This window comes from Montipora capricornis, chromosome 1, assembly GCF_036669925.1.
Source record: "Montipora capricornis isolate CH-2021 chromosome 1, ASM3666992v2, whole genome shotgun sequence".
Taxonomy (NCBI): domain Eukaryota; kingdom Metazoa; phylum Cnidaria; class Anthozoa; order Scleractinia; family Acroporidae; genus Montipora; species Montipora capricornis.
Window position 1 is genome coordinate 8,321,659 of NC_090883.1, and position 12,479 is coordinate 8,334,137.

General features: G+C 40.9%; 2 protein-coding genes across 2 annotated transcripts; both read left to right on the forward strand.

The window, feature by feature from the left end:
- Positions 1-352: 352 nt before the first annotated feature.
- Positions 353-1,372, forward strand: LOC138056429 (uncharacterized). The gene has a single exon (XM_068902218.1). The coding sequence runs from the start codon at positions 353-355 to the stop codon at positions 1,370-1,372; it is 1,020 nt and encodes a 339-aa protein (XP_068758319.1).
- On the forward strand, positions 1,373-1,915 carry LOC138056435 (uncharacterized). Its single transcript, XM_068902225.1, has one exon. The coding sequence runs from the start codon at positions 1,373-1,375 to the stop codon at positions 1,913-1,915; it is 543 nt and encodes a 180-aa protein (XP_068758326.1).
- The last annotated feature ends 10,564 nt before the right edge of the window (positions 1,916-12,479 follow it).

The following is a 12,479-nucleotide window of genomic DNA, read 5'->3' on the forward strand; positions in this document are numbered from 1 at the left end:
AAAGAAGACATTTCTGTGATCGAAGTAGATGTGCAATCACCTGAACTGACTCTTCGATGGAAACACGTCAACTGGATAGCTGAATTTATGCCCTCTAAGCTCCACGGTGCGAAAGTTGGTCTTCTCATTGGATCAAACTGTCCAAAGGCCCTTGAACCTATGGACATCCTAGGGAGTGCAAACGGTGGTCCCTATGCGTTAAAGACTTTTGTGGGATGGGCAATAGTTGGGGCGCTGCACATGACCAACACAGCAGCAGGAAGTCGACTGCAATAGAATAGCTGCCTTTGAAGTAGGATCAGAGAAGCTCCTTGGCCATCATTTTGCAATAGAGGACAAAGTTAAAGAAATTATGGTGCCACTGGCTTTGAACAAGATTTTCGAACTAGACTTCCACGAAAGATTTGACGAGAAAAGTCAACAGTACTTACAAGAAGACAAGAAATTTCTTAAGAATGTCGATCAAGGCATTGGATGCACAGATGACAACCACTACGAGATAACTCTACCCTTTCACTCTGACGATGTGTGTTTTCCGGACAACAGAGAGCAGGTGTTGCAAAGAGCATGCTGGCTGAAAAGAAAGTTTACAAGAAACAGCCAATTTTACGAAGGCTACGTTAACTTTATGAATGACATCATCCGTAAGGGATTTGCTAGAAAGGTGCCAGAAGATCGAGCTCCCGCCAAGTCAGGTCAACTGTGGTATATACCTCATCATGGTGTCTACCATCCTAGGAAACCAAACAAGATCAGGGTTGTCTTTTGGTGGCCGAGTGGTAACCTCCACAGAGACCTCGCAGAATATCAGATGAATGTGCACCTGTTTGGAGCTGTGTCCTCCCCTAGTTCTTCCAATTTTGCCTTAAGACAAGTATTGAGGAAGAATTTTTATGTAGATGACTGTCTACGCTCGGAAGAAAGTCAGAAGAAGAGGCTATTCAGAGAATACGTGGTGTACGCTCTGCATGTGCTCATGGAGGCTTCAACCTATCGAAGATTGTTTGCAATAGAAGAAGGGTGTTGGAGAGCGTGCCAGGACTTACGTGCCCAAGGATTGAGAGCTTTGGACCTAAGCAGTAATTTTCTACCAGTTGAAAGAGCCCTTGGGGTGCAGTGGGCTGTAGAATCAGACACGTTTGGGTTTCGAATCATCCTCAAGGACAAGCCACTCACTCGCCGAGGTATTCTTTCCACCATCTGTTCTATTTTTGATCCACTGGGGATGGCTGCGCCTTTTTTATTGACTGCAAAGAAAATTTTGCAAGATCTCTGCCGTACGAAGTTAGACTCGGATGATGAGATTGACGATGAGTTTCACGTAGGTTGGGAGAATTGGAGAAGTCAGTTGTCTGCACTGGAGCACTTCTGAATGGACCGTTGTGTCAAGCCTGATAATTTCGGTTCTGTTATTTCAAGGCAAATCCACCATTTCTCAGACGCAAGTGCCATTGGTTACGGCCAAGTGACGTATCTACGGATTGAAAACGACAAGGGTAACATCCACTGTTCGTTTCTGATGGGGAAGTCCCACCTAGCCCCACTTAAAGCCATGACAATTCCGCGTCTCGAGCTTACAGCCGCGACTATGTCTGTTCGAATAGGTGGAATGGTTTCCAGAGAGCTAGTTGATCCCGTTGATAGTGAGACCTACTGGACCGATAGCACAACTGTATTGAAGTACATACGAAACGAAGCGAAGCGTTTCCATGTGTTTGTAGCAAATCGCGTGCAAAGTATCCGAGATCAAACAGATCCTGCTCAGTGGAGGTATCTTGAATCCAACAACAACCCGGCTGATGATGCATTGCGTGGTCTGAATGGTTATCAATTATCTGATCAGCAACGTTGGATCAAAGCCCCAATTTCTTATGGTTATCTGAAAGTGAATGGCCCGAGCCTCCTTGTGTCCTGAATAGCGTCCTCAACAATGATCCTGATGTCAAGAAAGTTCAAGTGCTAACTACTTGTGTCGACGAAAAGGCAGACATCCTGACGAGGCTTGCGCGTTTCAGTAACTGGCATCGCATGAAGAGGTGCATCACCTGGATACTTCGCCTCAAGCAATTATTAACCCACAAGCAGTTACCGCTGACAGACAAAGCACACAGAACGAGAAATGCAGCCATTAAAGACACGAGTCACGAATCATTCACGGTTGAAGAAATGCAGCGCGCAGAGAAAACCATTCTCCAACTGGTACAAGATAGTGCGTTTCCTAGGGAGCTTGAAGTATTACAGAAGATCCATCGAGAGCACTGTCAGGAGAGTCGTGATTTTTCAAGAGCCAGAAAAGCAGAAATCAAGAAATCTAGCACATTGTATCAACTTGATCCTGTTCTAGACAAGAATGGCTTGCTGCGTGTTTGGGGAAGACTTGGCAAATCACAAGTGTTTCCAGATGATTTCAAACACCCGGTTATCCTCCCAAAGGAGAGTTTCGTGGTGAATCTTGTTATTCGTGACACACATGAAAGGGTTGGCCATTCCGGTCGAAGCATCACCTTGGGCGCGCTTAGGGGCAAATATTGGATCATCAACGCCAATTCCGTTGTAAGGCACTTCATCTCAAAGTGCGTGACATGTCCTGGGCTTCGTGGTGTAATCAGTGAGCAAAAGATGGCCGATCTTCCCAAAGAAAGATTATCACCAGCCGCTCCATTTACGTATTGTGGCGTCGATTACTTTGGCCCGTTTTTTATCAAAGAAGGACGCAAGGAAACGAAGCGTTATGGTGCGTTGTTTACTTGCTTATCAAGTCGGGACGTGCACATCGAGACTGCGAACTCGCTAGAAACTGATTCCTTTCTGAATGCTCTACGACGCTTTGTTGCAAGAAGAGGGTCAGTGCGTGAGATCAGATCTGATCGGGATACAAATCTTGTTGGGGCAGAGGAAGAATTGCGAAGAGTTCTAGAAGAGATGGATAGCGGCTCAATTCAGAGAAGCTTATGCAGAGAGTTCAAGGCTGATTGGGTACAATGGAAGCGAAACCCTCCCTCTGCTTCCCACATGGGTGGCGTGTGGGAGCGCCAAATCCGTTCTGTATGCTCAATTCTCACTGCGTGGCTGGTCCTCATCGCAGATGATCGAGCCGCCCGAAACGATTGGCCTATGGCCCGAATAGTCGACACCTATCCCGATGCAGAAGGAAACGTGCATTCCGTCAGAGTCACTACGGGAACAACACTAGATTGTCCACTCCACAAACTTGTCCTAATGCTTGAAAAAACGCCCGATGACCAGGGTTTAAAATCCCAGTCAGAGGAGCCTTTAGTGACATAACTGAAGCTTTGTGTATTTTGCTTTCTTTTAAAGCTTCAGTCTGTTAAGAGTTTTTTCAGAGGCTAGAAACACTTAGGGGAGCCAGATGTCGCTGCCGCATTTTTGAATGAATATTTTGTTACCCTTTGTTTTTAAAATTACTTTCTTTCACGCTTATATGTCGTTTTCGTAATCATTATTCTTTTAGTTTTCCCTGCATAATTTTGGCTTTGTTTAGTTCATTAGTATAAATTCGCAGCTTTGCTTAAAAATTCATTCTCATTTTGTACTTCGGAGAGTCAACATTGTTTCGTTATAAGTTTTATCGTCTCTTGGTTTAGTTTGTTCCATTTTAAAAGTCATACAACGTTTCAACGAATATTGGGACCAAAGCCAAAGCTCCAACGTGCTTGCTACATCGACATAGTAACTTTAATTCGATGCTCGCTTTAGTTAATGAACTGCGAGCATTGAATTAAAGTTACTGTATTGATGTAGCAAGCGCGTTGGAGCTTTGGCTTTGGCCCCAATAGTGGAATTTAAGTAACGTGTTGTCTAGGGGGTTAGGGTATCCATACTGCAGATGAATTTAGCCGTACAATGTTAAGATAATTCGAAATGCTGCTTGGCGACAGGGTGCGTGACAGAAAGGTCACATATCTTAGTAGTGTCAGTGTTGAGCATGGAACGATGTTGCATCCAAAGTACAAACAGAACCGTAAATATGCACAAAACTGCAACTTGTACGTGGCCCTCGTAGTATCGGCAAAAGCCTTGCCTCTATAGCGTGCACATTCTTCATCTAGGGCCCGCTCTTGAGTGCCATTTGGACCTGTCTTGGAATCACAGAAAGAGAAGTTGATGACAGATTAATAAACTCGTTTGTGATTGATCCAGAGTGAAGCAGAGAGAGGAAGTTGTCGGCACTCAGGTGATTGTGTAAGCGTAATAGTGTGTCGGCAGTGGTGTTTTCGATCGTCTGAATGAAGCAAGATGTAATTCTTAAGTTGTGTACTGCGGATATCCAGAAAATTTCTCTCAACCAGACCATTGTCCTCTCCGATCTACTAGTTCCTTTGTTAAGCCAAGATTTTGTGACTGTATTTTCAGTATAGATAACGATCCATTTATGTGAAAATTGTGGACCCATCTCCTGAGGGCTAACAGGACAGTAAATAGTTCTAGTTCATTGATATGACAGCTTTGTAAATGCGGAAAGTCAGATTGCCAGTTACCAGTCTCGCTGATAATTGCCACCACCACCTACAAGACTGGCGTCAGTGGAAAATTCGGCAGTTAACGTGGGTTCAGTGGAGACAAAGGATGTTCTGCCATTGAAGATCTCCATGAAATCTTCCCACCACAAGAGGTCGTTCTGCATAGTTTGTGTCATTCGTTTCCTGTGATAAGGTCACATTAACGCCTTAAGTGCATCAATGCTGCGCCGCAAGAACGTACGCCCACCATAGACTACACATGCTGCAAAATTCAGTTTTCCCGCCACAGACTTTAACTCTCGCTTCGAAAATTTAGATTTCGCTGATGTTTGACTTAGAAGAGCTTGGATGTCTCACAATTTGTGATCAGGCAACCTAAGTTGCCTACGCTTTCTATCAATTTCAATGCCCAGATATGTCAGACGCTGGCAAGGATAAACCACTTTGTTCCAATTTACTGTTAGTCCTAATCGTCCTAGTAAAGTAAGGAGTTCCCAGAAGGCTGTCCAACAGTCATGCTCGCTCTCGGATATTATGAGAAAATCATCTAAGTAAGCAACGACAAAGAAGCCACGTCGTGACATTCGCGTGATCGATTGTGTGAGGCGGTGAAAGATTTCGGGGCTCTGTTTTGCTCCGAACGGGAGTTTAGTGTCATACAGATATGTAAAAGAGTTAGCGTTGTTAAATTTCCATTTCAAACCCATTGCTTGGTAATTTGATGGAGGAAGTGGTACGTAGCGGTACACGCTTTTCAGATCAATTTTCGCCATAAAGGCTCCTTGCTTTATATTTGCTGTGATCTTGTCCGCCATCCCGTAGGAATAGTGTTCGCAGTCTGCGTAGGAGTTTAAGCTTGTCAAGTCGGGTCGGCTGCAGTCATGGATAAGACGAATGTCATTGGAGTCTCGTTTCGGTATTGCCCCAAGGGCGGTAACATTAGTGGGTTTTTGGTTGTGATAACATAGTTTCCCCATTCTATTTCAGTTAAGAATTGCCTTTTGACTTGTGGCCATACTGTTGAGTCCGTGGCAGAGCGGTAATTGTTCACACCAATGTCGGTTAGTTGTACATTGTCAGGAATGATTTGAAAACCCTTCATAATTCCATCTAGTAAGAAGTCTCTGTCGGTGTCTTGGTGCAATTCGTTAGTCCAAACGTCAATGTTTAATGGAAAAGGATGAAGAGCTGTCGTATTATGTCATTGTGGGGCAACAGGATTTTGTGCCGAGCCATAGAGGTGTGTAAACTCGGGGTGTTTCTTACCACACCCTGGTGCAATACAGATGTGTTGGGATTTTGCATCGTGGCCAGTGGCATCCTGCTGGTGTTATACACCTTGCAAATTGGTGCTTCAGTCGACGGTTTGCTTGTCCTTGTTCCTGCAGAGGAAGCATAGCTTGACACGGTTCCCTGTCGTTTCTTTAAGAATCGCGTGTGCAACTGTTGAGAGTCGCTACCCCAGCGATACCCATGGCGGTGTTGAGTTTCCGATACTCGTTGTGTTATAGAATGACAAACTGCCATGTATGGTCTTCAGTCAGCTTGGAGACCTTGAGGATGTAGGCAAGGTAGTCCTGGATTGATTTCCTATCCAAGTTGTTGCGCAAGAGAAGCGAATTTAGGATTTTCATGCTTGCCCCCTTCCATTGGGAGAGGGTAATGTTTTCAAGGGACGGTGTTTTTTGCGTAAACGCTCTTACAATCACCTGAGCTCCGCCACCCGCACCTATCTCTTGTTCTTCTGGTTCTGTTGATCCAGAATAAGCATCAACAAAATCAGGAATGAGCAGGGGTTTCTCGTCCTGTTTACCTGGTGAAGTAGGTTTCCCGAGTTATACATGTGGGTTTAACTCCATTCTAGTCGGGTCACCCTGAGGCTGGCTTGCTACTGGAGTGGCTGAGTGGAGGCTTTGTTTTAAATCATGAAGGCCGCGGCAGCTAAGTAGTGCATCTAGCCCTCCACCGTTGTCCAGTTTCATAGAATCTCGTCGAGACCTTGGTCTTTCGCAAGGCTAGTTGTTGTGATGGGTTTAGTGTCCGCTGGTTTCAAGGTCAAATCAGCTGCTCTCATCCCTATCACGGCTTTGGCCAGCAGCTTAGTTTGCCCCTTTGTGAGGCCAAGCTCGGCAATGTAGGACGGTATTAGCAGCCTTAAAGCTTCCGTTTGCCTCGCACCACACAGAAAATTCAAATTTTGACATCCTTTTAGCTAAAACTTACAGCTCTAATGTTTCACAAATGCTCGCTAAATAAAACTGACACTCAGGATCAGTGAAATACGCATTAGTATAGTAACCCTATACATACCTCAGATAACACAATTTTCTACCGCAGAGATAACGTCGGAAATTTTAAACTATGATAAACAAAGTTTATCTAGCAGAATTAAGATAGTGATGTCTGCATAATGGCGAATTTTAGATAATATTCCGAGACTTCTCTTTAGCTTTTTTGAAATATACTCGACCTGTGGTTTCCATGTTAAATTTGAGTCTATACCAAAGTATTTAATATATCTTTCCTGCTTCAGACACACGTTATTTATCATCAAGCTGAAATTACTAGTTCACTCTTTGTGAGGAGGGTGAAATATGACGAAACTTGACTTTTCTATATTTAGTGCAAGCTTATTAGAGCAGAGCCATATATTTACATTATTTAATTCAGCGTTTGTTATGTTTTAGAGTATCAATATCTGTATGCCTATAGAACAGATTGGCATCATCAGCAAATAGATGAAATTGTAGAATTTTTTAACAATGATAAAAATCATTAATATTTAGTAAAAACAAAATTGGCCCAAGAACTGATCCTTGAGGAATGCCACATAGGACTGTGACAAGATCAGATGTTACACTATTTACTGTAACCTTTTGTTTACGGTTTTTGAGATATGAATTAAACCAGTCTTTAGCTATACCTCTTATTCCATTGTATTCACGTTTATCAATTAGAATATCATGGTCTGCGGTATCAAATGCCTTGCTAAAGTCTAGAAATAATCCACAAGACAGATCACCCTTATCAATTATACTAAGAATTGCATAGTCAATTGAGTGTTTAGCTCGAAAATCAAATTGTCCCTTAAAGAATACTGTTTCTTTTTAGTAGGGAAATAGGGCGATAATTAGAGAGATTGGTCTGTGAATCGTTTTTGTAGATAGGAATTACATTAGCAACTTTAAAGTTATCTGGAACAATCCCAGATGAAATAGAATTGTTGAATATAAAGCTGCTAATGGAAATGATATAACACTTTTAACAATTTTAAGGATATTTCCTGGTATACTGTATGGGCCGGCAGCTTTACCAGATTTTAAATTTGAGTTTCAATCTCAGTAGGAGTAATAGGAAATAAATAGAAGTTATTAGTTGAAGGATTCTTAAGATAATCTAATGGGGACTCGTTTATTGCAGGAATTAAAGTAGCCAAGTTAACTCCAACATTTGCAAAGTAATTGTTAAAAGCATTTGCCACCAGTTTTGGGTCAGTCAGTTCAGTTTCATTTTGGACAATTTTCACAGTTTTCTGGTTAATTTTCGCTTTAATGTGAACTATTTCTTTGATTCCATTCCATATCTTTTTGCTATTGTTAATATTCTCTAGAAAATAATTACTGTCATACAGTCTTTTACTATCTTTTAATAAATGATTGAGCATATTCTATACTTTTTAAATTTGCAATGATAATATGTAGATTTTGTCTTAAGATATTTTTTGTATAACGCATTCTTCCGACAAATTGAAGTCTTGATTGCACTAGTTATCCATGGCTTGGAGTAAGATTTTAATTCTCTTCTAGAAAGTTGTTTAATTGGATGTGCTTGTCTACAATTCTAGTTAATTCCTTACAGAAAGAGTCAAACATCCTGGATGGATCTGCTTCACCTTGAAGAATGAACTGCCAATCAACTGAGCTAATATCATCAACTAATGCAGTCTCACTGAAATTAGAGTAATCTCTCTTGTAGAGTTTTGTGCCTGATGGTAAATCTGGCAAAATTTGGCAAGTGATCTGTTAGGTCATATATCAAATTCCCACTTATAATGTAATGTTCTATTGAATTAAGAAATATGTTATCAATCAATGTAGCAGAGTGGTCAGTGATCCTTTTTGGTTGAAAAATCTGAAGCTGAAAGAAGAATGAGCCCAATAAATTAATAAAGAATTCCGAATCAGTGTGAGTATCGATTTTAAAGATATCAATATTAAAATCACCCATAAATATACAAATTTTATTCTCTCAATTAATGCTTTCAATTGTTGAATTAATATAGTCCATGAAGTTATCTAAATTGCTATTAGGGTGTCTGTAGATCACTCCACAAATAAGATTAGGCTGGTTACCAAAATCAATTTCAGTCCATAATGTTTCAAAGTCATAAGTAGATTTTGTAAATTGTGATCTGCTAATATATTTAAGATTGTTCTGGATATAAAATGGGACGCCTCCTGGATTGGAATGACTAGGTTCAGAAATAAAATCATATCCAGCTATGTTGAGATTAAGTAAAGGTTCCCTATCATGTGACATTTTAGTTTCAGAGAGGCCGATTAAAGGGAATTTGTAATTTAGCTAAGATGTCATATTTAGAAAATTGTCATGGTTGGCTGCTAAACTTCTTATATGAGACTGTGAACGGGAAAACATACCTTAACGCTTATCCGTTAAACGTTCACTAATGAACGGATAGCTAACGGATAGCTAACAGCCTTCATAGCATTGTAACGTTTGTCCTAAGGTTCTAACGGTTATCTAGTTGTGGCTAACAGATGATAAAAGCGTTCTAACGGCTAAGTAAGTATGCCTATTGGATGAAGAAAGTGTTCTAACGGTTGCGCAATTTGTTCTAACGGATGAGCAGGGCCGTTAAACGGTTGTCCATTAAAGAACGTTTTAACTGTGAAACTGGCATTTTGTTCGGTTATTAGCGGAACAAATAACAACTAAATAATAATTACTGACCACAAATGAATGACGAAGATTGTCACCTTTCCATGTTTCCTGATTTACGGGATATATCGCTCAGTAAATATTTGAAAGAGGTAAACATTCAAAACAGTCGATTTATCTCTTACAGAATGTTTTCTTCAGTTGATACTCCTAGCCTTAGTTTGATGTCAAATAAATCCATCTTTGACGACTAGAAGTCGAGTTCGACAGTAAAGATCTCCGTTGTGTTTACATTTTTGTCGTAGGCCAGGTTACATAGCATGTCGAGAGATGGCATGCTGAAAGAAAGCGGGTGTAACTCGCCAGTCGGGATGAACATTCTTTATTGCCGTGTTTTACTGAAATGGATTTGTTGCTTGTACTTATTTTACACAATGACTTTTTCTGGAGTTTTTTTTTTAAAGTAACTGTATTATCTAGCCGTTGATTCACAAAAGATTACGCTTTCTTGACAGAGCATGCGAAAAGCGGTACCTTTTGAAGTTACGAAACTAGTCTCCAAGTGACGGCTTTCAGGGTCAAGTACTGTTTCAGTGTCAATCATTTCTAGAGCATTCTCGGAGTTGATACATGAGATTCTGTAGTATTCTCTTTCAGACTGTGCACAGTTTAGATGATACTGATGGGCTTTTACAAATTCTGCCTTTTCTCTCTTGGAGAGGTAAGGCAGAGATCAGTTGCTGGTTTTTAAATGCCCATGTTAGGATGAAACTGGTCCCACAGCTGTAAGAATTTCCTGTAGCTCACTGCTTGTACATCTGAAGCTGCGCACGCTGCTTCATACACTCGCCAAACGCCAATCTTTGATACGGATGATGACAGGACTTTGATGTCATCATTTTTGAACCCGGGTATTCTTCCTGGGAGGGAGATTGCGTTTTCCTCAATGTAGTTGGTCAGGAATGTGCGGACCCCTTCTACCATACACTGAGATAGCGTGTTTTCGGGTAAACGTTTAGTGTTACCATGAATTCTGGGACAAATACCATAATTTTGATAGTGTTCCTTCAGCCGTCGAAATCGTGAATCATTCAGTCCATATAAGTGAAGAAACATCTCCTTGCATCTCCTTGAATCAAACTCACTAAGGGATGTGTATCAGAGTGGAGCACAGTTCCTTCCGGTGTGCCTTAAGGGACCAAACTAGGTCCATGATTGTTTTTAATCCTGATTAATGACCTAGGAATTAATAACGCTTCAATTTGGAAATACATAGATGACACTACGGCATCTGAGATAACTAGGAAAGGACAAGTGAGCAATGCACAAACTATAGCCGAGGAAGTAGCTGAATGGTCCAACAGGAACAGAGTCAAATTAAATATTGACAAATGTAAAGAGCTTCGTATCATACTTCAACGCGTTGTGCCATTCTAACGGAATTGTTATCCCCTTAAGGGTTGCTAGTTTATTCTAACAGATCCACACTGCTTCTCTAGCTGTGCTACAGAGTTTTTGCTAATGGTTATGTTGTCCTGTCTAACCACCTGATGCTAACGGCTAACGAACGCACATCTTCGGCTAACGGTTGCAATCTCCGTTCTAACGGCCTGATCCTAACATCTAACAGTTGGCCTAACGCCTGTAATGTTTTTAAGAGAATTTTCTAATGGATGCTTAATGCTTTTGCCCGTTTAACGAATAAGAGTTAAGGTATGTTTTCCTTTTGCACTGTCACATATTACAATGCAAAGCAGAAAATGCTTTATCATTTGATAAGCACTCAATTATGCCCTTGTTACTCTGAAATTCATGACTGGTGTAATATCCAAAATTATTATCTAAATGTGCATATATTTATAGCAAAGCTCCACGCACGCCGAGGACCATAGTTAAGAAAATATGGTAACCCATTGATGCGAGAAAATTTGGTTTTATAGTCATGACGTCACGAACATCCGTACATATACCCATCCATGTATGCCATCCATGTATGCCAATGTGACCAGTATTGTGCTAGTTTACAGCATACATCTTTGATATTGGACATCCATCTTTTGATTAATTGACACCTGTCAAAACAAGGTATGCACTGACCAGTATCATGTGACCATATCGTGGGCTCAAGTTTAGAGCTCACCGAGGTCAGCTGTTTTTTTTTTTGTAAGTTGACCGCTGACCAGGTACTAGTTTTCAATTGGATTGCAGGCTCAACCCAGGTTAACCTGAACATAAGTGAGGCTTAATTTTTCACGCGTTTTATGTGGCTCGACGTGTCTACGCGGCCGTACTATATATAAACAAAACTTCTTACACAGTCAACGCTTTTAGTGGTCAGGTGGAAAACGGTTTGGAAGATGTTTCTTTCTGCATTTTTCACCGGTTTCAATCCAGTTTGAGATATCATGATATCCGTGGTCCACACTGGTGGCTACGCAGTTATTCAAGTCAAGCATCGGCGGGATGTAACCTTAAAGCTGACTGTTTATTTTTAATTTGCTCAGAACTGCTTTTTTCTCTGTATTGCAATTTTTGGCATATCTTTAGAAGCTCTGATAACGTTACATGATGCCTGGAGGACCTATGTCTAAAACAGAAACGAAAGGACTGAGCGAAAGAGAACGACAACGACAACGACAACGACAAAACAGAATACCAGTAATAGCTCATACTTAGCACACAAATTCTTTCCCTGGGCACTAAACCGTTTGTTATTTTTACGGATGTGTTATTTAAAGTGGATGTGTATTTTTAAAAGTTGGTTTGATCGGTTGTTCCTTTGTTCAGGGATGAGAATCGAATTTTTATTGTCAACTGGAATTAATCTGTACTCTTCTGGACATAAAGAAAAAGTTGATTTGTTTGTTTGTTTTCCTCTAAAATGCAGCCAAACAAGTGCTTTTTTAATCTGTATGCCCAACTGGGTTTCGTTGTGCCTCGACAGTGACAAGAAAATGTTGCCCTTATGTTATAAACACATATTCACAACGAGTTCTGATAAAATTAGGGGGAAATCTCAGTAGCTTGTGTTTTCAGGAGTTTGTTTAAAGCGCCCAAACATTATTTAACTGTTGTTGTCCTTTCTTGGTTGCATTGCTG